The sequence below is a fragment of the Tyto alba genome, unplaced genomic scaffold (genome assembly GCF_018691265.1).
Source record: "Tyto alba isolate M040663 unplaced genomic scaffold, T.alba_DEE_v4.0 Super-Scaffold_40, whole genome shotgun sequence".
In the NCBI taxonomy this organism is placed as follows: domain Eukaryota; kingdom Metazoa; phylum Chordata; class Aves; order Strigiformes; family Tytonidae; genus Tyto; species Tyto alba.
Genome location: NW_024881316.1, coordinates 44,286,083 through 44,311,689, shown reverse-complemented (window position 1 = coordinate 44,311,689; position 25,607 = coordinate 44,286,083). Strand labels below are relative to the sequence as shown.

Below are 25,607 nucleotides of genomic sequence, written 5' to 3'. Positions count from 1 at the left end.
TAGCACTCCAGCTGGGCACGTAGCTGTTGCTAATGCAGCTTTCATTAAACCAGATCTGGATCAATTCATCCACCTCAGATGCCTGTGCAGCTGCTTGACATGAGGACGCAGTTTGGGGCTCCCGAGGCACTGCTGTCAGCAGCACTGCATCAAACAAACAGCCCCCACACGTGTTCTCGTCATCTTGAGGTCTCATTAATTTTTTTTAACATAGACAATGGACAAAATTGCGCGTGTGACTGTACCTGCACTGCCGGTTTCCTAGCAGAGGGTAGCGTTGGTGACAGACTACATTTCCCAGGAGCCTGTTGCGCAGGAGTCTCTTGTGTCACTGCACCAGGACCTTGCAGCTCTGCAGGAGGCACTTGCGCTGCTGCGGTTCCTGGTGCTGGCGCTGAAGAAATATGACCTTCAGCAGTTCGCCTCCTAAATGACCCAGAACAAAGCTGAGCTTAGGGTCTGCTTTTGCTCCAGACCCTCGCAGGGTGGTTTCAGGTTAGGCGCTAGATGTCACCTGCAGAAGAAGAGCAGAGCTTACCTCTTCCGGAGAGATGGCCCCGGGCCAGCAAATTCGCTCTGTCAGCCTGTGCAGCGGCTGTGGCAGAACTAGGTACAACTCACCATGATTTTCCGAGAGGGAAGGGGGTCAAAACTTACTTCTGGAGGGCAGGGGGAACAGTCCCCAGGTGCCTCATTCCTCGGTGTTTGCTCCAACTTTTCTGCTTCAGCAAATCTGTTTCACTCTGTTCGTCGTGACTTTTCAGTAATTTAAGGCTTGCAAGTGTTTTATGCCACCTGACTGTGGCTGGAGGGAGGGATTTTTTAGGTCAAGATCTTTGTCTCTCAGAACAAAGAGTTGCAGTCATTAACACAAAGCAGTTGTGACTAATTTAAGCTTTGTGCTTGTTGGGTTTCTGGAAGAAGACTGAGGCAGGACAATCTGTTGCCTAAGTCAGTAGCAAGGGTCTGACTTCTTCAGGAATTTGCTTTTCATAGTTAATACAGGTTAATCAAAGAAAAATTGAATCTTATGTTTCTGGCTACAGTGGACAGGTCTGTAAAAATGGAGTATAGTAAACTGCTTGCTGAAATGTAGGAAGGAAGCACCCTGGCATCTGCATAGCGCTACTTCATGAGCAGTAACTTGTCTGAAATATTTTTCAGCATATTCTGTATCATTTCTATAAGCTCTACAGGCAAATCTGTTGCATCGTTCTAATGATTTGTAACTTCTCAGTCTTTGCTAATCTTTAAATACCAAATTTAATGCACAGATATACCATAAATCTGTCAAGGCTTTGAGTAGTGATTGCATTCCCCTAGTACCTCCGAGTCCTGCTCGAGGACCCTGTAGCACTGTGCATTGCAGAGGTGTCGAACCAAAGACAACCCCTGCTCCTGGGCACTCGCTGTGTGGCACAGGCTGGGAGGGTCCATCACCCAGTGAGACACTCCTGGCCTGGAACTGAAATTACGGACAGCAAATATGTAGCCATACTGATCCAGGAACAGCCCTGGGAAGCTGAGATCCAGTGGGACCACCTTTCCTGGCCACCAGTTACTCCAGTGAGAGAAATAAGAGGTTAATCATGATTTTCGCATCTACATCAGCACAGCAGCACGTTTTAGGGTGGTTTGTAGGATAGATGCTCACCTGCATGCGTGTGTGCGTTATGATGGCCACTTTGGGGTTATTCCTGACTGTAATTTGTGCTGCCACTATGCTGGGCAGAATTGGAGAGGCCACACATTTGATAGTTAGAGATCTGACTGATCTTTATTCAGGGGGAGTAACTGAAACAGGATCTTTAATCCAGAGTCTCTTGGAAAGTACATGTATTGCAAAACAAAGCTGCAAAAACAAATAAGGGAGAAAGACCCGGTGTTTGATGGGAATGTATTTTGATACTCGTGCCCAGAGCCATTTTTAACAGATCTGGACATGAATCTGCTGTTCTCCACGAATCGCCTGCAGCCCCGTTGGGTGCTGTCCCTGCTGCCTGCTGGTGCTTGCACAGGCTCCTGGGCTGCCTGGCAAGGGGGATTGTGCCACAGATGTTACCAGCATGGTAGGTCTCCATGCAGCTGCACTCATATTCATGATTCCTCCCTGCTCTTTCTCCTCAGTAACATTTCCCCTAGATCTCACAAAAACTCGACTGCAGGTCCAAGGTGAAGCTGCGGTTCATCGCAATGGAGCTGCCGCCGGCCAGGCGGTCCCTTACCGCGGCATGCTGCGCACCGCGGCTGGCATCGTGCAAGAGGAGGGCTTACGAAAGCTCTGGCAAGGAGCCACGCCAGCCATCTACCGCCACATAGGTAATTATCTGCTCGTGAGGGGACAAATTTGGGTCCTGCCTTCTGTGGCCAACAGCCTCTTGGAGTGATCTTGCCATATCTTCTTTTACTTTAAATGTATCTGCGAGGACTTCTTCAGTCTACACTGCAATCCCACTTCAAAATATACAGGATTCTGGCTCAATATAATCTCTTCCCTCTTGCCCATTCCTTCACGGCCTTATTCTAGCTTCTGGGAAAACAAAATATAATTTCCCTGTTGTCTTTGCAGGAAGGTCTTCAGCACAATCAGGCACTCAGGAGTCCTCATAACAATAAATATCTTTTATTTGAGGGAAGTGGCGATGGGCTGGAAAAAAAAAGATAAGGTTGCAAGTGCTAGGATGAAGAAATGCATTAGCGGTTTGGCCACAGGTAACAGCTTTCTGTGTTTTATGTGGAAGTACAGTGACAGCAATAAACCTCAAAAGCACTTGTGGGAGGTTTTGTGCTTGGCAGCAGCTGAGAGGGAAGCAATGCAGTCGCATCTCCTTAGCGTGAGGGCGTAAGCCATGCTGCCTCCTGGCAAACGTGTGGCTCAGCCAGAGCCATTCTCTGATGCTAAAAAATTCTGGCTCTAGCACTGCTAGCAGGCAGCCCCCTCGATTTCCCCATCTTGATCACAAACATGAAAGCAGTGACCAGCTCACCCAGGCAAGCTCTGGAGCGCTTTATAACCAATCTCTTCACCTTTCTATCCCAGTGTGACCTCCATAAATGGCAGACCCAAGAATCGTCTCCTGCTTTTGTTTTCCACAGTGTACTCTGGCATTCGGATGGTTGCGTACGAACATCTCCGTGACTCTGTGCTTGGCAGGTCTCAGGATGGAAGTTTTCCTTTCTGGTAATGTTGCATTTTTATGCTTTTGCCTGTTTGGGATTGACCTTACTGTAGCAGTCCTGCAGCCCTAAAAGCTGTCTTTTCCTCATCGCTTGCCTACTCTAAAGAGAGTAAATATAAAGTAGGGGTTTAAGCATTGATATGGACTTTCTGATTTTAGTTTCAGGGCTGTATCTTTTCATTCATTTGGGAATAGGATTAAGAAACATTGAAATAAGTTTCTCAGAGGCTTAACAAGGACCATGATTACTTTAATAAGGATACTCGACTAAAGAGATGGAGAAACATGATAAACTACATGGATAGGAGCAGCTGGCCTGGGCTGGCAGGAATTAGCCTGGATGAGAGTGGAGGCAGGGCAGCTTTACTATGACTCAAGGTCTGCAATGTAGTGGCAGCTCTTTTATTTCTGCATGGGCCAGGGGATGTTGGGAAGTGGGGGTGAGTCGTGGCTGACCATACAACTGTGTGTGATGGGTGTTGGAGAAGCTGTGAGCAATTGCACAAACCTGACACCAGCGTGAGTAATCTTACAGCTGCCTGGGTAATGCAAACCAGAGGCTCAGCTGAGCCAAGCTGGACTTGCAGTTTGTGCCCTGCTCAGCTCCGAGGTCAACCAAGAGCTTGATTAGATCTACAGCGGGTGAGGATACATTTCCAAAGGTATGATAGACAACTCACATATCCCCCAGAGCTTTGCAGGAAAGAAGTGAGGAGTGGTGTATCTCAGATTTCCAGCTGCTGAAGGGACAGGTCCCACTAGATGTGCAGCAGCATCATGGCAACATTTTGCCGGTTTGCTGCTTGTACCGCCTGGGTAAGAAATTATTATGCCATTGTATTATAAACAAGGGGAATAGGAAGATTTGCTGATTCTGGTAGTGTATCTTAGCCTGAGAGATGGAAAGTTTCTGGGTACTGAAGAGGCAGACTGTGAAGAAAAAAATGCTATTATGTTCATGTCTGTGTGACAGATGTCAGCCTAAATTAAATCTGTGCATCCTTCCCGATGAGACAAGTGATCCCTGTAAAAAACAAAACCAAAGTCTTTGTTTTTCAAGTTTAATTCAACAACAGTTAAATCTCACTCGGTCCCTTTTTTGACAATACAAGTGGCACACAGCCACAGAATTAACTCTTTGCCTGCGGGGAATAAGCAGATTTTTACAGAAGTTCTGCAAAAATTGGTGATTTCTAATTGTCACATCCTTATTGTTAAAATGTTGGTCATGTATGTTTATAATCATACATGTTATCATATCTAATAAAATATTTTACTCCAAAATAAAATCTTGGGTCCAAAATGTAACTGTTTTTAGGATGGGATTTATAAAACCTAATACAAAATACTTGTCATGCTTAATGCTACTGGAAGAGGGAACTATGGATAATACTGAAATTTCTGTTTCTAGTAAAATAAGTAGAACTAGAAAATTAATACAATTCATCTAGTAGCAATGGGATATACAGAAAAGTTTTATATGTCAGCAAGCAGTCTAGAATTTCAGATTGGAGTTCAGTTATTACAATATATGAAGCACCATCCCTTACTTGTGTACCTTGTCATCCTGCCTTTAAACCTTAAGGGAGGTGCATAATGTAACCTGGAGAGGAAGCTGAATGTCTTGATGACATATAATGACTTGATTTTTTTTCTCAGATAAGTTTTAACCCTTTCTTAAAATTGACAGAAGTATTATTGACTACCTTAACTACCTGCAGTTGCCACAATTTTTACCTTAACTTTGGCTGTTGGTATAAGGAATAACCATTTACATTTGTTTCACCTGGGTCATGCTGCTGAACTCTTCCACTCAAGCACTGCAATTTGTGAAGATTTTCAGTGTACTCTGGAGCACATTTTTTTTTCTCTGTTTGGCAGGAAAGCTGTAGTTGGAGGTATGTCTGCGGGTGCCATTGGACAGTTTTTTGCTAGCCCAACTGATCTGGTGAAAGTGCAGATGCAGATGGAAGGAAAAAGGAAGTTAGAAGGAAAGCCCTTACGGTCAGTTCCTCTAAAAGCTGGCAGTTTTTTCATTAATGATTACTCTTTGACAGAGGGTGTGGTTCTCTCTGTTTTCTGCCACTCCCTCTCCCCAGTTCCTCCGAACCCTTCTGGGGAAAGAGCAGTGCCTGGGAGGAACGTGATGGCTCAGGGCAGCAAAGAGGGTGGGGGATCGGGGACTTCCTCCTTATTCCATTTATATTCGCCTTCCTTATTCTGATGCATTGGTCCCAGAGATCACAAATCCTTGCCCATCCTACATGTGCAGCATGTTCATGCCAGCGCTCTGCCGGGGAGAGGGAAGGATGCTTTCTGAAAAAAGGAAGCTGGAAGAAAGAAGGGGGAAGATGGCTCATGCAGGGGGCACAGGCACAGGGTCACCTGCAGGCAGCGGGGCTTGAGACTCTCCTGCAGATACCGGGACACACTGCTCTTTGCATCCCAAACTGCTGACAGCCTTTGGTATATTGTACGTGTAGCATTGCAACCCAGCTGTGGGATCAAAGGGTCATCTGCCATTAGTGACCAGGTTGCTGCTTACCAGGGCAACTGGTATGTTTGGTAAAATATCACAGCATGAAAATCAAAGATGGATCCAAAAATGGATCAAAAAATGGATCTGGAGGGCCAGATCCTTGCAGGTGCAAACTGCCTTTCCTATGAGAGGACCTGGTGCAGCAAAGTGCTGGAATAAGCAAAGATTTCTCCATAGCTGGGTTCTCTACTTAGTAGTTGCATATTGATTTCAGGTTTCGAGGAGTGCACCATGCATTTATGAAGATCCTGTCCGAAGGAGGAATACGGGGGCTTTGGGCTGGATGGGTGCCAAATGTTCAGAGAGCTGCCCTGGTGAACATGGGAGGTAAATTTGATAACTTGGTCTGCAGCACTTAAGGCTGCTCCCCTGGTCTTTGTCTCTTGACTACCTACACTGTCAACCTGTCTGAACCATACTGCAAGTGACTTATGCCTTGAGCGTTTTATCCCTGTGGAAATCAAGTTGCTTAAAAATAATTGTGCCTGAGCCTGAGGGATCTATTCCACAAATAGATCTTTTCTGTGTCTCTCCAAAACTGCTTGGACATGTTGAACAGTCTGTGCTCTCCTACCTTAGGTTCTGTTTATAAAGTAAGGAGGGAGATGTCTTTGGGACTGAAAGACACTGCCTGTGGGTGCCCACCATAAACACTTGCTCTGTGCTTAGTGGCACATATTCTAGCATTGCCTTGGCATTTTTTTATTTTGCATGCTTAAATTTCTTTGGCACGATGGCTATTAATTTCTACGTCATTCAGCCCTGGGATATGTTAACAGCATGACCAAAAAATATCCTTGAAGATAGAAAATCAGAGCTGGTGTAAGCTTACACCTTGCTAAGCAGCAGTAATCACTGGTTGGATAATGTTTGCAGCTGGAGCTGTTAAATGAGGGCTATAGAATGATTATTAACTAAGGTATGTATCTCCATACACAACGTTAACGTGCAGTCTCAGCATGTAAACTTAAACAAGCAAACTCTTTTACAAGTGGGAAATGGTTTCCACTGGGTATGTTTGGGCTGCAGAGCACTAGGAAGTCCTGGGATGGTCATCCTGGTTAGCAGGCTGGGCTCGTAAGTTTTAAGGTCATGACACTGGAAATGTAACCCAGATCTGCTATTAACTTTCACTGTCTTTCATTCATATGCCCAGACGCCGTAACTCATGTTTGCTTTCACAAGAACATGATATAACTTCCATGACATCATCTATTTTTTTTGTCTAATGTTTCTAACATTTTTATAACACTTGCAAAAAGGTGAGAGAGGTAGAGCTGCCCTTATTGTGATGTTTCTGTGTTTGGTTAATGAGATATTTTGCATAATTTTCCATTTGGGATCCATTTCATCATTTGCGGGGTAATTCAGAGGAGACGGTAGTAGAAGGGAGCATGTACTCACATGTCTAACAACAGGACCCAGGTGCCACAACTGTCATCAGAAGCTGGGTGCAGAGCACTAGCTGTGCCAGTGGGAGGACCTGCACTGGAAATTTAGGTCTCGCCAAGCCTCCATCCTATGTCAGTACTGAACAGCACAGGCACCATTTACTTCTGACGATGCTGTTTTTTCTCATTATCCTCTTTAAAGATCTGACCACTTATGACTCAGTGAAACACTTTTTGCTTCTGAACACACCACTTGTGGACAACAGCGTGACTCACAGTATTGCCAGGTGACGTATTCCACAATTACCCCTTTTCCTTTGTGAGGCATTTCCAGCCTCGCTGCCTTGATCGGCCTCTCCGTGCCAGCAGAAGCCCCTATTCTTTGGTCATGAAAATGCACCTTTATAACTCCTTTTTTTTTTTTGCCTGAGAGGATATCTTTGTATAAAAGACACAAGACAAAGGATGCAACCATTACTACAAAACTGCCCTCACTAGAAGTACCTTGCTGATGCATTTAAACACCTCACACATCTGTGACAACACAGGAATTTCCACTTTTCTAGAATTGCTACTTTTTTATCTGACCTAGTTTTAATTTTAGCAAACTGTAAGAATGAGCAATATAAAGTTTGCAGAACAACCTCTTTTACACTTCTAAATTATGAAGAAATCTGCCTTATATAAACAAGATCATAAATTCCCTACTGTGTGTCCTTTATCCCTGCCTCAGAATGGCACACAGAGGTGAGGGAAGCTGGCGCTGGGAGGACATCTCAGCCAGAACAACACTAGCAAACTCCCTCCCAAATCAAGTTTATGTTGTTATGAGGTATTACTCATGATTTTATGATAACTGTTTTAATATATATTATTAGAACTGGAATCACGATGCTTATATTGTCATGATAAATCTTAGTTGCTGCTTTAAATATCTGTTGCTGTTGACAGTTGCTGTTCTGGCCTGGTAGCTGCTGTTCTGGGAACTCCTGCTGACGTGGTCAAAACCCGGATAATGAACCAGCCGAGAGACAAGCAGAGAAGGTACAGACACTTCAGAGACTGACTTTTCAGTAGAAAATTGAAACGCTGAGTCTTAATGATTTCACTGGCAGTGACGTGCTAAGTTTCTGATTTGCTCTTCATCTTTTGATGATCATTTTACTGATTTAGTAAATGTCTGGTGGCCATTGTTGTGATGGCCACCTAAGCATACCCAGTTACTCCAGCAGATTTCAGTTTTGATTAGATTCCACGGAACTTACAAAAGTGCTCTTGCTTGTACAAATATATCAGATACAGGTTATTTTTTGGGGTGGGTGATGGGATTTTTAAAAATTGCATATTTGCAATCCTAACACCATTTGTTCTCCTTGCACATTCCTAGAGGTCTGTTGTATAAGTCTTCCATGGACTGCTTGATTCAAACTGTACAGGGTGAAGGGTTTATGTCTCTATACAAAGGTTTTATACCAACCTGGATGCGAATGGTGAGTGCCTTTTAACCCTCTTTACAAGACAGTTGAACAATGTGGCATTAAAATGTAAGGAGTTCTTTCTGTGTCAACACTTTTTCAAAACTATTTGTGTCTCTCAATTTAATTGCAGCTAGCATAATCGAATGTAGTGGATGACACAACTTCATGCAGTGTCACTTCCTCCACATTGTCTCTTACACCTCTTTAATTTGGAAAATGCTGTCCTGTTTAGTTGCTAGTGATTTTCCTTGATTTTTTTTTTTTTATAATTTCAGGCTCCGTCCTTTCTCCCTTCCCCAAACTCTCCGTTGTTTCCTTCTTACTCCCAGCCCTGGACTCCCTTTGCATCCCTTATACTTTCATTCCTCCTTCTCTCCTGATCCCAGAATTACTTTATTACTCCTCCATCCTCAGTCTCAGTTTTGCCCCTCCTGTATTCAGGCTGGCGGCTTTCTCCTGCATTCTGCTGAGTTGGTAAAGCCACATCTGTACAATTAAGTCAAGCAGCAGTTGCAGCCTGGGAACTGGAACTCGGCTGTTAGTTTGGGCAAGGAACAATTCCCAATAGCGAATTTAGATGTGACCTTTTTTTATTATTTTTTTTTTTTTTACATCTGTCAGAATTCAACAGTATGACAATGTCTAGACTCTGCCAGCTGGCTTCAAGGTCTTCACACTGTTTAAATTACCAGATTGAGTGCCATGATCAGAGGCAAAAGCCCCCCCTTCTCTAATTTAACTGGGCACAATGGTGGCCAGCAGCCTCTGGTGAGACCAATTAGAGGAAGGTTCTGCTCAGTCCCCTGAGCCAGAGCACATTCAGTACCAATGAGATCTCTATGAGTTTACTACTCGCAATTTCCACAAAGCATGCACCAACATAGATTTCCCAAGGGCTTGTAATTTTGGGAACGTTTAATGGGTGTTTCAGAGGAGCTGGAAAAGGTATTTTCTAGGCACAAGGCAGCCTTTTGCCAAACACCAATGTATTGCTCTAACAAAAAAAACCCAAAAAGTAAAAATGGCATCTCAACTAAATGGGTGCAGGATATAAATTTTATGCAAGGATAACCATGCAGTTTTCTGATTAAGGTTATGGAACAAGTAAACACTTAAAAAAAAAAAAAAAAAAAAAATGGCATTCAGCCTGAAGTAGCCCCCAAGCATGAAACATTTCAGGTCAAACATTTATGGGTTGGCAAGCTGAAAATAAAAGGTTTAGGTTTCTTGTGAAGGACAGGGCAGTCCTAATCATATGCAACACTACAATTTTTGTATGCAAGACATAATACAAGATTGAGTATAAGAATACAATTTTTAAGAGGAGACAGTATAATCTAATGGGTTTATTTATTGGATCACTTCTGTTTTAAGTCTCTAACTTCAGTGTTTGCTTTCACAGGCACCTTGGTCACTGGTATTCTGGCTTACATATGAGCAAATCAGAAGGATCTGTGGAGTTAGTTCTTTTTAAAATCACTTCAGTATTCATAAAACAAAGAACAATCATAAAGCTGAATTCTCATTCCACAAGGCTTCCCGACTCCACAGGGAACTAATTCATTTAAGAGACTGGCAGTAGGATCACATGTATAGGTTGCTGCCTCAAATCCAGCCATGACTGAAGGGTACTACTTGCTTGTCAGACTGCTATATGAAATTTATCCACAGGATAAAATTGCCACAATAATACTTCAACTGACAGCCAGCATCAGCTTTCTGAAACAGTAAACAGAGGAAAAAAAAAAAATCTATCAAGCAAGTAGAATATAATACTATTTGCCTGTTTGATAATAGAGATGGTTCCTGTTAAGGTCAAGAGCAGGTTGAACAACGCAGCACTGAAGATCTTCTGTGGATAAGCAGTCTATAAAATTATTTGGGATTTTTTGTTGCTATTACATTTGCACACACATAAAGAACTACCTCTTACTACTTTGATGCCTCACTAAACCAAGCCTGTAGTGCTAGGAACTGAAAAAAAAAAAAAAAAAATTAACGCAGTTTACCTGTTTTCAAACTTGCTTTGCACAAAAGGTGGAAGAGTTTGTGTTCCTCTTACTTCCCAGACAGTCTGACCTCTTCACTCAACCATTTGCGTAACATCCACAAGTGAAATGCACTCCCCAGGAAATCAGAAGCCTAGTTTGCTCTGCCCCTCTTGAAGGACTCACAACACACATGCTGTCCATAAGACCAAGTTGAACTACTTGTCCCGTGGGAGTCCCAGTGCTAGCTGGCAGCCTGGGTCATTAAGGTACCACTTTTCCATGGAAATACATACACTGCCCATTTTAAATCTAGGTGGAAATAAAACGTTCTCTTCCAAACCACAAAATGTTTGAATAGGAGCAATTGTTTGTTTGTTTGTTTGGTTTTTTTTAAACCTAGAGCTTCCCAAATTTCATAGGGAAGGGGACTACTGCTGTTTGTCACTAGGCTTATCTTTGGCAATCTGGAGACAAAAAAAATGCAGTATAAAAGCAATCATAATGGAGATAGAACAAAGCTGGCTTTGTTTTAACAATATCTAGTAATTAAATGACTGTACAAGACTTAGCTCTCTGAGTAAATACTCAGGATTTCTTCTATACGAGTCATTGCAACTAGTATTTTCAATGTGTCAATTTCTGACTAAAGAGTTTGGGCATGCTCTTGGCTTGCACTTGCACTTTTTGATTGTATTGTAAATCTGTTATAGCCACATGCATTTGGGTGTGTGATTCTGGCTTGGAAAAAAATCATCTATTATTAGAGGTTCAGAAGTTTTTTTCAGAAATACCGTTATTTTTCTAGTTGTGATTCTGAGAAACTAAGCTGAGTTCTTTCCTTCTTGCACACCATCACGAGTGATTATAAAACAGCAAAGCCTCCGCTTCAGTTACATCCTGAGTGGTCCTGCCTGCAATCCCATTACTCAGCTAACCCTGATGATGGATATGCAGAAGTAGCTGATCTATTGCATTAAAAAGAGTAATTTTAAAAGTCTTGTAGTGGAAAACTGTTTTAACTCTTAATAAAGCTCTTTTTTAAAAGAGTGTGAGGCACTAAAGAGATGCATAACAGTGCTGATTCCAAGTATTTTGTATTAAAAAAATAATTTGAATAGCAAAACTTGCTACTTTCTGCATTACTTCTTAGTGTTTTTCCAAATTTTTCCAATGTAACTCCAAATTTTTCAAGCAGAAGTTTCTACCCCGTGAAGCACTTGGCCATATTTATTTACTTACCAGCTTCAGTTTCAGAAGCCAAGATTTAGCTTGAGGACGGCACTTAGGCTTCTGGGCTGGACTCTCCTGCGGCCTAAGAAAGACTTGGTGAAGTCCTGGGTGTTCCTCACAGCTCCACTTCTGACCATGGCCCTTAAAGGCTGGAAGACAGTCTCGTCGAAACCTCAGTGGTCTGCCGGGGAAAAGGGGTGCGAAACCAGGGAGAAATGACACGCTTGAAGAGCTGAAGAGACTAAATGGAGAAAGTGTGACAGTCCGGGCTACCTGAAGGGGGCCACCAAGCAGAGCAGCCACGTTTGCCACCTCCCAAGGCCCTGAGGAGCGGCGGCTGCCTGTCGCCTGCCCCGTCCACAAGCAGGGCGGCCCCGCGCGCCGCTGTCCCTCAGCCCCGTGTCACCCTCCCGGCGCCCCGCCCCTCCCCGCCCTCACGCTCCCGCCCCTCGGTGGCCAATAGGCGCCGAGCCCAGCGTGCACGCCCCGCCCCGGGTGCCCGCTCTGGCCAATGGAGGCTCGCCCTCGGAGGGATCTCCCCGCCCCCACTCCCCTCACCCCACCCCTGCCGTTCCTCGGCCGCACCGCGGGCGCGGAGCGCTCCACTCCGGGCGAGGGAAGCTCCGACGGGCACTGGGCTGAGCCCTGCGGCCCCAGAGTGCCCCGGAGGTAACCCTCCTCTTTGTGCTGCCTCACAGTACATCTCGGTTTAGCAGGAGCGGCCCGACGTATTATCCCCCTTCACCGCTTATGTTCCCCCTTTCCCTCTGCCCCGCCCACCCCCCTGCGGGATCAAAATGGACTCGGCCACCCGGGCGGCCGCGCATCCTGCGGGTCACGTGGGCGGCGTGTGCCCTATGAGGCGGCGGGGTGGGGGCCGTCGGCCGTTTGTGCCTCGTGCCGGCGGTGAGGGCGGCGGCGGGATGAGCTGCGGACCGGGGGCCGCTGTGGCCCTGCGGGTGTGCGCGGTGGGCCTGCGCCCCGAGGTGCCCGTCGTGCGGCTGTGGGGGCTGCTGGGCGAGCGCAGCGCCGACCACAACCGCCTCCGCCGTGAGATCCAGGCGGCGGCGGGGCCGCGCCTGGCGGCCGGTGGAGCCGAGCTGTGCACCGGAGACATGGCGCTGGTGGAGGTGCTCGGGCGGTGGTACCGCTGCTGCGTCGTCAGTCGCCGCGGCCAGGACTACCGTGTCTTCCTGCTCGACGAGGGCAGCACGGTGGTCACATCCGCCGGCTACCTGGCGCGGGGCTGCAAGGAGCTTTTCCGCCTGGCCCCGGAGGTGCTGGGCTGCATCGTGGCTGATCTCACGCCTTCCGGAGGGCACAGGGTGGCGGCCGGTGGGGATGCCGCGGCCTCTATCTGGACGGTGGAGGCGATGGAGTTCCTCAGCCATCTGCACGGCAAGGAGGTGTCTGGCTTGGTACAGAAGGTGGTGACGCCGCAGCTCATAGTGCTCGAGGTGCCGCAGCTCGTGGCCCAGATGCATCACCTGGGCCTGGCCAGGCGGGTCACCCCCAGTTCGTTCTGCCAGGTGCTCAGGCGCTGCTTAACTTACGGCCACTTCAGGAACCAGCTCAAGCTGCATCCTCCAGCGTGTTCCCCTGTAACTTCTGAAGTGCCACAGCTTCTCCATGTTTTGCTCTCGTATCCAAAACAGGTGACACAGTTTGATTACTTCTACCCGCGGCTTCAGTTGGGTGTGACGGAGCCTGTCCTAGTGACCCATGTCTCTGACCCACACCACATCTACTGCCAGTTGCAGAGCCTGTCCCAGGAGATCCGTTGCCTTTCTGATACCATGTGCCATGCTTATGACTGGTGGGAACAAGATTTATTACCCAAAGTGGGCTCCCCCTGTGCTGCCCGTGGCATAGATGGCCAGTGGTACCGTGCGGTTCTGCTGGAGCTCATTGCTGGGGAGCAGGACCGGCAAGCGGCTCTAGTGATCTTTGTGGACTATGGCAGGAAGGAGACTGTGACCAGAGCTAACCTGCGCCATTTGCCTGTTGAGTGTTTTCGTATGCCTGTGGTGACTTACCCATGTGCTCTTCAAGGTATCTCAGATCAGGGCTGTGGCTGGTCCCCATCACAGATCAATGAGCTGAAAGCGTTGGTGCTAGGCAAAGGAGTGAGTGCTTGCATCAAAGCCTTTAACTCCTTCGAGCATCTCTATTATGTGAGCCTGTATGGGGAAACTGGAGTCAACTTGAACCATCTCTTTGGGGTGCGGGCTTGCTGCCTGGTGAGCAGCCATATGCACGTCAGCCAAACTGAAGCTCAGGAGCAGCTGGAAGTAGAAGATTCCACAGCTGAAGAACTGGAATTCCCACCAGGAGCACCGCCTGTTGCTTTAACTCACAGAGATTTGGCCCCTGCTCCTGTAGCTGGTGTGCGTCTGGAGTTGGGGGTGTTCTACGATGTGCAGGTTTCCTACCTCCGAGACCCATCCGAGTTCTGGCTGCAGCTCCATGAACATCGCCAGCTCTTCAGGCAGCTGAGTCAGAGCATGTGGAATTTTTACTCCCATGCCACAAAGCTGGATGGTGCTGGGTGGGACTTACAGCCTGGATCCTTTTGTGCCAGTAGGAAAGAGGGTATCTTTTATCGAGCGGTGATCACCAGGGTACTGGACAGTGGGGTAGAAATACACCTGGTGGACAGAGGCAATACGGAAACTGTAGATCGGTGTGCGGTAAAGGAGCTGCTCCCTCATTTCAGGGAACTACCTGCTTTAGCTCTGAAATGTTGTTTGGCAGGTCTCTCTCCTATGAGAGGGGGTTGGAGTGAAGCGTCTGTGTCTGCATTCAGAGTTATTGTACTGAACAAGGGACTAAAGGTTCATTTTTTGAGTGCACAGGGTGACAAATACATGGTTGAAATTTTTGACCAATCGCAATTAGGAGAGAAAAATGTAGGTAAGCTCATGGCCCAGGGAGGGTATGCTGAATACCAGAGGTGTGAAATACCTGAGACTCTCCGGAAATCAGCTGATAAGGTGGTGAGCCAAGTGTCTTCTCCAGCATGTGCTGGTGAGGAAAAACAAATAAATGCAGAGAAAAGGCTCGGAGAAGAATCTGGTCTAAAAAGTAGTGATAGAGCACTTAATCCTTACACAGCTGTGATGGTCAGAGAGCACGCAGCTGCAGCTATTCACAATTCTAAAAGTAGTGAATCTCTTCCTATTCAGAAGTATGAGGGCAAGGAAGACCTGCCCATCTCTTGGAGACAGAATTATGTGGAAATAAAGCCAAGTTACTCTTACGGAGGTCAATTAGAAGTGGGAAGTACAGTTAATGTGGTTGTGTCATATGTTGAAAGTCCTAGTTATTTTTGGTGTCAGTTAAGTAGAAATTGCCATGACCTTAAGGTATTAATGGCTGAAATTCAAGAGTATTGTAAAAATTCATCCCCCCCATGTGCTTGGCCAAATTCTGTATGTTTAGCCCAGTACTCAGAGGATGAAAAATGGTACAGGGCTTTAATTATCAGTGAAGTTCCTTCTGCAGAAAAAGTAGAAGTTATGTATGTTGACTATGGCAACAGAGAACTGGTCTCTCTCACAAACCTCCGCTCAACTAATGAACGCTTTCTTAGTTTAGAGACTCAGGCTTTCAGGTGCAGCCTTTATAACTTAATCCAACCAAATGGTCAGGATCCTTTTGCTTGGAATGAAGAAGCGATTCGGGTTTTTCAGGAATTTGTTGATAATTCGTCATCTCACTTTGAGCTGAAGTGTACAATATTTGCCTTGGCTTTGATAAAAAATAAGGAGCTATTTAACATTGTAGATTTAATGACACCTTTTCAGAGTGCTTGCCAGTTTCTGATTGAGAGAGGTGTGGCCAGACCTCTTTCTCCTCAGAAGCCTCTGATATCTTCAGTTCAGCTTCATTCTTACTATTATTCTATGCATGGTATCAAAATTGGGAGTGAGGAAGATGTTTATGTTACACATGTGGAGGATCCATGGACATTTTACTGCCAGCTTGAAAGATGTGCAGATGTCTTGGCACAGCTTACAGATAACATTCATCGTCTAAGTGAAACAATGACCAGCTTAAAAACCTTGCAGAAGTCTGGGAGCTTGTGTCTAGCAAAGTATACTGACAATCACTGGTACAGGGGAGTAATTATGAAAAGAAAACCAAATACGGAAGTCTTCTTTGTGGATTTTGGGAACACAGAGACAGTAGAGAAAGATCATCTGCTTCCTTTACCCAGTGATGCTTGTGATATCTTGCTTTTGCCAATGCAGGCCATAAAGTGTTCCTTATCTGATATATCAAATCTTCCCAAAGAAGCTACAACATGGTTTAAGCAAGCCGTATTAGAAAGGCAATTAAAAGCAGTAGTAGTAGCAAAGGAATCTGATGGTAAACTGTTGATTGAGTTGTTTGATGGTAATACTCAAATTAATTCAAAACTGAAGGACTACACAGGTCTGTGTAGGCATGCAGAAAATGGAACTTTGTGTTCTAGAAATACAGATGTGAATGAGAGGAATGAGTCTGCGATGTCCCCTTTAAATGCAGGTAGGCCTCTCGAAAGAAAAGAATGCAGATCTGAAGCCCAGGGAGGAGGAGGGGGCAGTAGCAAAAGGCACTTCAAAGAAGATGTAAACCTTTTCCAGCCTGATACAAAGGGAGAACCGGCAGCGGGATTACTAGAATCTGTTGAAATGCTTAGCAGTAAGAAAGACGCTTTTTTGTTAAATAAAGCGGGGAAGGAGTCTCTGCTCTCTGTCCAGATGGATACACAGTCAGATATTAAATCTGATGCTGAAGGTGGCTGTATAACGCTTAAAAATGTATCTGATCTACTGCAACAGAAGATAGTGCCCGCTCTTAAAGTGTTAGTGTATGTGTCTCATGTAAATGATCCTCTGGATTTTTATGTTCAGTTAAAAAGTGATGAGGCTCAGCTTAACAGCATTTCGGAAATCTTAAACAATAGGACACAAGCAAAGAAGCTTCATGGACAGCTTCTCCAAGCAGGAGACTTAATCAGTGCTGTTTATTCAGAAGACAGCCTGTGGTATCGAGCAGTAGTAAAAGAGAAGACTTCTGACAATTTGATAAGTATACAATATATTGATTATGGTAATACTTCAGTTATTAATGTTGATCAAGCGCACAGACTCCCTGAAGACTTGTTATCTATTCCAGCAATAAGCATTCACTGCTTCCTAGGTGGACTTAGATGCAAAGAAGATACAGACTGGGCAGAGAAAGCAGTGCGTTACTTTACCGAGAGAACAAGTGAAGTTCTGCTAACGTGTGAATTTGTAGAGAAGGCTGAGGATAAATGGGAAGTTATTCTCAGTGACCATCAAGGTATAATAACAGTGGATTTAGCTGAAGAAGATCTTGCAAGTAGGGAAGGATCCTGTTTAACAGAAATACTTGATAGAAGAGAGAACGGTGATATGATAACTGTGTGTGGGCCTTTGCCTCCTCAGGCACAAAATGAAGTTTCCTGTGTAAGTGATTGTAAATCGTTTATCTGGAAGTTTCCAGAGGCAGGTCAAACTGTAAAAGTTCGTGTCACAGTGGTAAATGGTCCAGAGTACTTTTGGAGTTGCAGTGCTGATGCAGAGGGCATGAGCTACATAGAGGAAAAAATAGGGGAAGCTGAAAACCTTGGACTAAACTCTCTGAACAATTGCAGATCTCGTATTAAAAGCGGTGATACTTGTCTAGCAAAACATAGTCAAAATGGCAAGTTCTACAGAGCTAAAGTCAGCAGCATAAAAGGTGACAATGTAGTGGTTAGACATGTGGATTATGGAAGCGAGGAAGCTGTTAGCATGGAGATGGTCAGACAGATTCCATATGAATTGCTCAGTGTACCTAATCAAGCATTTGCTTGCTGTCTGTCAGGTTTCAATTCCTCAGAGGGCTCATGGCTTAGTGAAGCAAAAGAGAAATTTTGTGATATGACTGAAGACCTCTTATTAGAAGCTGAAATAATAGCAACTCTGGAAGACAAAGCTTCTGAAGTTCCTCTGTCTGTTGTCAAGCTGAAAGCTTCTGGAAAGAGTATTAATGAAGAGATGAAGTATTTTTGGAAGGCTAATAAAGGAAATGGTAACAACACTTTCTCAAACCTTGAGAACCCCTTAAAGGGAAACAGATGTTCAAACAGTGATGTGGGTCTTTGTCTTGAAAGAGAAACTACTGTTGTTTGTGGATTAGCTCGAGAAGAAAGTGAAAGTGCTTTATTTTGTTCTGAACCTTTCCTGGGTGTGACTTCTGAATGTTTAAATACTGTAGAAACAAATGTGTCAGTGGGAGCTGTTGCGTATATGTCTGGGAAGGCTGATGATGGATGTGAAACAGCTGAGCGTCAAAGCAACTTTGATAAAGAGATACTTCTACCTGGAAGAGAGAGCAATAACAATGTATTAGTAGAACCAATGAAAAGCTGCAGTCATTATATTTTGGGGAGTGAAGTGAAAGATGCAGACCAAGAATTATCTGAACTACTGTTTGGAGAGGATGCTGAGCTGAAAGGAGCACTGACAGGCAGTGCTTCAGCAGCCAGTGTTCTCCTAAGAAACAAACAAGAACTGCAAAGATTGCCAATGTTCCAGGTACAGTCGTCCTCAAGTGATGAAATGAGGACATTAGTAGAACTGGATCGATTACAAATGGGCTCTTCATATAATGATCTAAAAGAGTTCATACTGGAGCTAGAGACACTTTCAATGCCATCCTCCTTTGGTGGAGAAACAAAGGAAGCTCTGGAAACAGAGTCACTTAAAACACCGACAGCTTCTCATAATGAAGCAAAAGAGGAAGTGTTGGAACAGGAATTGTTTGAGCTGCCAGTTGTGAGTGAGGAAATGGGAGAGTTAGCAGCTCTGAAATTTCTTGAAATCTTACCATCACTTCATGAGAGAGATAACTTCATGCCTTTGGTTAGCAATGGACAGAAGACAGCAGAGCTCATCCCGTCTGATCAGCTTTCTTTGGGAGAGAAGGCAAAGAAACTGAAATTGGATTTGTCTGAAGTTCATAAAGCAGAAGCTATACAAGAACACTGGATGGAAGTAGAGTCTCCTCCCCTAAGGCTGTTTTCATCTGGTGATGGACCTGAGAAACAACTAGACCTGAAGACCCATGACATGCTGTCAGTGCTAGGTGCTGAGATTGAGCACCTTCTGGAACTGGTGCTGCCTGATGCACAGCCATCTCAGGAGGATGGGGAGGAGGACTCGTTGGGGTTGAAACACACAGCACTGCAAATGAATCAGAGGCCTGTTTGCACTGTAAAATCATGTGACTACAAAGTTGAGAAACATAAGGAGTGGCAGAAGAAGAAAGATGACTGTTACGTGGAAGAATGGATGAAACAAGACTTGGCTGACTTACTTAAAGAATGTGGAAGTACACGTGTGCAGTCTTTAGACTGTAAGCCTGAGTATGAAGAAGTGAAAAAGCAAAATGAGAACTTGGCTGACTGCAGTGCAGGTAAAATATCTGGTTTTAAGAAATTAGATAATCAAAATATTGTGCACATTCAAACATGAGGATAACTTCCTTGTAGAAACCTAATTTTTCATAATAAAGTTGTTATATTAGTGTTAACAGCAGTATGCTTTGATGGGTTTAAGACATCTGACTAAGTGTAATATCTTGTGGATAACATGATGGTCTAACAGCAACTAATCTTACTTTTGAGAGGTTAATGATTTTGTGATTGAAAAATCTATTTCTGAACAAATGCATTTTCAAGACTGTTCAAGATGACAAATTTTTAACTCAAATATTAAGTAAAAGTAATTTTGAGAGGGTCAGGGGAGTATGGGAGCAGGGTTGTGAGGCATTTAAGTTTTTTGGAGGGGTGGTGGTTGTGTGTTTCTTCTTCCTTTATTGATATGTCGTTATTCTTGTAGGACACAATGAGTATACCTATAATCTGAAGGGCTTTGCTGTTGGTTCCAAGTGTGTGGTGTTCACTTCTCTAAAATGGTGTGAGGCTCGCATTTTGGAGGTATCTGAAAAAGGTACCAGGGTAAGTATGGTTTTGGATAATCTTTCTGCATTCTTAAAACCTGGTCCTTCTTTGGTCTTCCTCCAAACTTTGAATATTTTACAGAATTCTATTACAAAATTTAAGACTTAGTATTGCAAAGGCTGATTCAGGACTTACAGGATACATAAAAACAGCAGTGTCTCAAACTGAGCAGATGCTGTATGTCAACGCTTGATATTCCCTTCACGTCTTATTTGAGATAGAACCACACACATGAGTATTTATTTGACCTGCCATGGAGCTGTGTTATCATTAAATGCTCATGAAACTTTGCATTATTTTACTGATGCTTTGAGGAATTAGTGCTAGAACAGTAGAAACTTGTGAAGAAACTTAAATTATACTGTAATTAATAATGAATACACAACTATTTCTACTTCAGTAAAATATGTATTGTACTAGTGGCTGGTGGGAGTAAACTTTAACAGTAGATTATAATCTAATGGGCTGCCTTGATATACTGCTGTTTAAACTATGGAATAACGAGAAGTCTTCCTCCAGGTCAGAGGAAGGGTGTGTATATGTACGGATATGTGTAGACATTATACTTACATAAAAGTGCCTTTAAGATGTAATTTAAGGTTGCAAATCCAAAAGATCATTTCATAAAAGTAACCTCTTGGAAGATTGAATGCCTAAAGCCATGGAAGCCAGCTTTTGCTAGTAGATTCCTTAGGTATCTGAAGCCACCTTGGCTGTATTCAGATGAGTGTCAGGTATGTATTAATATCCCTATTCATCATTTTTATACTGGTTCTGATGTTGTAGGTGTCTTCCAGCCTTCCTCTCTCACCATACTTGGGTTAGAAGCCCAGGAGGGCCTTGAGCAGGTTCAGTAGTGATATCTAGCTTTATGAGAGGTTAACTTGCTCTCCCTTGCAAGATCCAGACTGAAAGCCTTCTCAAAGGCAGGGAGTCCTCAATTGTGTTTTCCTACTACTATGTCTTATTTGCTGAGTGTATTCTCAGGATGCATTGCTGTGCTAGATACAATTTGGCTATGTCTGTACAGGTCTTGAATCTCTCCACTGGTGATGAGGAGATTGTGGATCCTGAGAATGTCTGGAACGGTATTCCTGACTGGGCTTGCAGATCATCTGAGGTATGGTGGTGTGGTAGTGGACTGGGCAGGACAGTGCTGATTTTTAGAAAGGGCACTCTGAGTTTAGTTGTGATTCTTCCTGTGTCACCATGAGAATAGAAAGGCAAAGTAGCATTAATCTAAACCTGTGCATTCAAGCCAACCACTAGAAGCACAGTATTTTTCTTTAAGACGTCGTATTGTCCTTCCGTCTCTAATAGATCTCTATGAAGACTCTAAGATTTGTATAAATATATTATATAACTGATATAATTTATGTAAACTGTTTTTATAGATTTATATAAACTGTCAGCCTTTTGGCCTGAGGACTGTGAATTCATTCTGGGAATAGATTAATGAAAACAGCTTGAAGGAAGAAATATTACTGGAATACTTATTAATCAAGAACTGTAGAACAATGCTGATATGTGGCTTTTGACAGATCATGCTAGTAGAGCATGTAACTAACTGGTAAATGATGTATACTCATACTATTCATACTATTACAAAGTAATTAGGAAATTATAATAAGGTTTTCACCTGTGTTCTTCATAAAGTACCAACAAATGAAAAAATCATGTCTGAAACCCAAAATTCATATAGTCACCCATGCTGCTGCTGCAGCTAACAGAATGAATTTCCAGTTCTTTCTTCACATGCAGTTTTTGCATCAAAGTGAAAAGTGGGCAGGAGACTTTTGTAGTGAGTTATAAGGGGGGAAACCAGTAGTAAATAGGGGTCCAGGAGTGCTGATATAAAAAGTTAGTCAAATACTAAAGGAAGCACCTCATCTCGATGGAAAACTATCTTGGCAATAGTGCCAGCTTCCTAACAGAATCCCCTTTTGTTTAGGCAACAACCCCTGCAACAGAAAAAGCGCAGTCCTTACCAGAGGAGTCCCTACTTCAAGGTAAGAGACTACCTTAAACCTCCCAGAGAGGTTGTGTACTTGGTGTTTTGATGCTTTCTAATTTTCTAGAAAATGCTTTATTTTAGAAAATACAGTTGAAACACTTCTGTGAGCTTATGTATTTACTCTAATACTGTTGTAATTTTCTTAGTAGCATTAACTTACATACTGTCAGTTTAATGGTGAATATATGCAATGAAAGCTGCTACTGTGGCTTGATTAGAAATCAAGTTAGTATTTATTTATTCAACCTAGTAGATTGAGCCTCTTGGACAAACTGGGGTGGTACACTGAAGGTACAGGTTTTTCTAGGCTTTTGAGCATTGGCCACCAGCATGCTACTCTTGCTCCCGTTCCGGAGGCGAGATGAGTGACTGCAAGGCAGACTCTACTAAGCACTTTAGTTTGGGATTTGAATGCCTTTAATAGATCTTGGTCTATGAATCTAAACCCATAATAATAACATCTTAGTTGTTGTAAGGATAGTTTGTGAATAGTGCACATACATCTTTATTGTTACTTACAAATTTTGAAGTGTTACTGGAGAACACCTATTCTGTGTACCAAAGAAAATAGTACAGGTTCTTTCTGATTATTTACTATTGCTATAATCTATGGAATCATAGAGGAGTTCTGATTGAAAGGGACCTTTGGAGGTGCTCAAAGCAGGGTCAACCACATCAGGTTGCTTAGGACCTTCATTTCAGCTCTGGAAGTTATCCAAGGATGGACACTCCAGAACCTCTCTGGGCACCTTATTCCTGTTTGACCAGTGGTTGCCTGATGGAGACTGGACTAAGCTTAAGCAGAGATAGCATTTGTGGTTTCAGTGATTGATATTGGTAATTGTATTTCAGTGCAACTGTACTGAAAGCTGGCTGGTTTATGGGTAATAAATAATGAAGCCTGCAACAGGGATGTGGTTACCTGTTGGGCAAAAAGTAGTTAGAAGAACTCAATTTAAAATGTTAAACTAGTGAATCTACATATCCTCCCTCAAATCACTCAAGTGCAGGATTATTCTTGATCTTGCTCTTTCTGGTTTTGATAATACTTTTACAGTTTTTACCACTTCATTTTATTTTTTTTCCCCTATTTGGTTGCTAGTTACTATTGTCCAAATTCACTCACTGTCTGTGTTCTTGAATACTTTGCACAGTATTAGTGTATGTACCCTCTCAGCAACAGCACAGGAAATGGGAGCTAAGGTCATGCAACCATGTGGCACAAAACTGGATCTTGCTGCGCACGTGGGCCACTGCCTGGAAGGGCAGTTTGAGTAGAAAGTACCTGATCCACAGGGTGCGAAAACTCCTGTGGTAGCTTATGCTAAGCCCACTGAGGGATGGAGTAGCTTGAAGTTGTAACTGAAATCTGGGAGCACTCCTTGCTTCATCTTCCTGGTCAGTTCTGTTGTTTGAACTGTCTTATCCTTATATTATAACTTTGCATAAGTGTAGTCTTTAATATGGTCTGTGTTGATGATGTTTATTCTGAAGCCCTGTAGAGCTATGATTTTAGATATTAATGCATTTATACTTGCTTACAGAAATATCTTGATGGGTCTAATCTTTTATTCCCTGTAGAAAAGCACACGGGCTGCAGTTCAGATTTAACTGAAGATCCTCATGCCCTCCAACATTCCTGAAACAAACTGACATGTTCACCACATAAAGCCGAACAAGTACCTGTGTATACAAACATTCCCATGAAACTGTGTTTTCATGGGAACAAGAATACAAGCAAAGTATTAAGTGTTTATTCTATGTAACTGAGCAAATGTTTGTCAGTACTATGATTCCCTGTCAAAGAATGGTGCTTGTTGGTAGACTGCTATCGTCAGCTTGGCTTCTTATAGCTGTACTTTCTTCACTTGAATAAGAATTTGCCTCTTGACTGGCATTCCTTACTGAATGTGTGTGCACACTAATTTGTATCTAGCAGTTGGTGGGTGGTTCTTGAACAAGGGTTTCTTGGGAGTTGCCATATAGGCTACTGTGTTGCACAATACTGCTTTCTGATGTTTGCTTTTTGAAAAGTTGCACTGAGTGGTTTTTTTTTTCCTCTAAGAAAAGTTGAGGGTACCTTTTTGTTGGGGGGGGGCAGTTTTTTCTCTGTAAGAGAACATAGTTGTTTTGGGTTGAAGTCTTGCATTTGATGCTGTAATAAAGCAGTGGAAAAAGCTGGAATAAAGATTGAGCTGGCATATACTGATCAGTGTTTTGTTAATGACTTTTGTTCTTTCCCTGTGCGTAAGCCCAAATGCTGTGTGCATACTGAGTATCTTTATTCAACTGTACTACTGCAGTTAGATGTAGCTGTGCACATTTTGCAGTTACTAGTTTTGTTTTGACCCTAAACAGCTTCCTAGAGCACTGTGGGGTATGATGAATGCCTTGAAACATCAGCCATGTACAAAATAGAACTTCTATGTATGATCTGGCCTTAATTGTGCTAATGAAAGATGAAGCTTTTTCTTATACATATGAAGCAGACCTAGTAGAATGGTTTTTCTGCTGCATGTATACAGTGTGGTAAGGACTTCTCCTTAAAACAGCTGCAGCTTATCACACCTTTTATTCTTCACCTCATGTGTTGTGTTGGGTTTGTGTGGAGTGGGGATTTGGTAGCTGGAGAGGGGCTACAGAGGTAGCTCCTCTGAGAAGCTTCTAGAAGCTCCCCTGATTCCAAGTCAGACCTGCCTCTGGCCAAGGCTGAGCCTATCATTGATGGCAGTCGCACCTCTGCGATAACATATTTAAGAGGAGAAGAGCCTGCTGGGAGGGGGGAGCAGAGAAGAGGAAGAGGATGTGAGAGAAACACCTCTGTAGGCACCAAGGACGTTGAAGAAGGAAGGAAAGCAGGTGCTCCAGACACTGGATCAGAGACTCCCTTGCAGTCCATGGTGAGAGGACAGGCTCTGCCCATGGAGGTCCAGTGTGGAGCAGATGCCCACCTGCAGCCCATGGAGGACCCCATGCCAGAGCAGGTAGATGTGTCTAAAGATGACTGGGACTCTTGAGGGAAGCCTGTGCTGGAGCAGTCTGTTGCTGGGAGGACTGTGACCTGTGGGAAGGACCCACACTGGAGCAGTATGTGAAGAGCTGCAGCCTGTGGGAGCGACCCACGCTGGAGCAGGGGAAGGGTGTGAGGAGTCCTCCCCCTGAGGAGGAAGGAGCAGTAGAGACAACTGACTGCAACCCCCATCCTCTGCGCTGCTGATGGGAAGGAGGTAGAGAAATCGGGAGCAAAGCTGAGCCCAGGAAGAAGGGAGAGGTGGGGGGAAGGTGTTTTTAAGATGTGGTTGTATTTCTCACTGTCCTACTCTGATTTTATTGGTCAATTATTAGTGGTGGTGGTGTTCAAATTAAACTGATGGGGTTTTTCAAGTCCAGTCTGTCTTTTGCCCGTGACCATAATTGGTGAGTGAGCCCTCCCTGTCCTTGTCTCGAACAATTAGACTTTTGTTATATATATCCTCCTCCCCACATCCCTGGGGGGGAGGAGTCAGCGGGCAGTTGCATGGTGCTCAGTTGCCAGATGGGCCTAAACCACAACCTGTGTTGAAAAGAGGCTCCTATTTTATAGTCCTGCTCCATGCTCCTGGATACCATAGCTGCTTCCTCCTCCTCAGAGGCTGTGGATTTTTCACGCTGCTATAATGACTTAGGAGCACAAGACCTCTGATAACGTAGTAGTCTGGGTGAGTATCACAGTAGATCTCAAGTCTTAGTGCTCACTCAGTAAGAGAAACACTTGCATGTTTATTCCCT

At 44.0% G+C, this 25,607-nt stretch overlaps 2 protein-coding genes across 2 annotated transcripts; both read left to right on the top strand.

Annotated features, from left to right (window-relative positions):
• Positions 1-251: 251 nt before the first annotated feature.
• On the top strand, positions 252-11,647 carry SLC25A27 (solute carrier family 25 member 27). Its single transcript, XM_009962326.3, has 9 exons — positions 252-610; positions 2,128-2,319; positions 3,097-3,181; positions 5,061-5,183; positions 5,933-6,045; positions 7,312-7,396; positions 8,061-8,153; positions 8,497-8,599; positions 9,990-11,647. Exons 1-9 carry the CDS (start codon positions 508-510, stop codon positions 10,059-10,061), a joined length of 969 nt encoding a protein of 322 aa, XP_009960628.3. The 5' UTR covers positions 252-507; the 3' UTR covers positions 10,062-11,647.
• Positions 11,648-12,706: 1,059 nt separating this feature from the next.
• Positions 12,707-24,051, top strand: TDRD6 (tudor domain containing 6). Its single transcript, XM_033004982.2, has 5 exons — positions 12,707-19,278; positions 19,704-19,822; positions 20,856-20,945; positions 21,777-21,834; positions 23,421-24,051. Exons 1-5 carry the CDS (start codon positions 12,732-12,734, stop codon positions 23,480-23,482), a joined length of 6,876 nt encoding a protein of 2,291 aa, XP_032860873.2. The 5' UTR covers positions 12,707-12,731; the 3' UTR covers positions 23,483-24,051.
• The last annotated feature ends 1,556 nt before the right edge of the window (positions 24,052-25,607 follow it).

Coding starts and splice junctions, on each gene's coding strand:
- TDRD6 (XM_033004982.2), top strand. CDS start 12,732: ATGAGCTGCGGACCGGGGGCCGCTGTGGCCCTGCGGGTGTGCGCGGTG. Junction 19,823..20,855: donor TATCTGAAAAAGGTACCAGG/GTAAGTATGGTT, acceptor ATGTCTGTACAG/GTCTTGAATCTCTCCACTGG. Junction 21,835..23,420: donor AGAGGAGTCCCTACTTCAAG/GTAAGAGACTAC, acceptor TATTCCCTGTAG/AAAAGCACACGGGCTGCAGT.
- SLC25A27 (XM_009962326.3), top strand. CDS start 508: ATGTCACCTGCAGAAGAAGAGCAGAGCTTACCTCTTCCGGAGAGATGG. Junction 3,182..5,060: donor GATGGAAGTTTTCCTTTCTG/GTAATGTTGCAT, acceptor TCTGTTTGGCAG/GAAAGCTGTAGTTGGAGGTA. Junction 8,154..8,496: donor CCGAGAGACAAGCAGAGAAG/GTACAGACACTT, acceptor GCACATTCCTAG/AGGTCTGTTGTATAAGTCTT.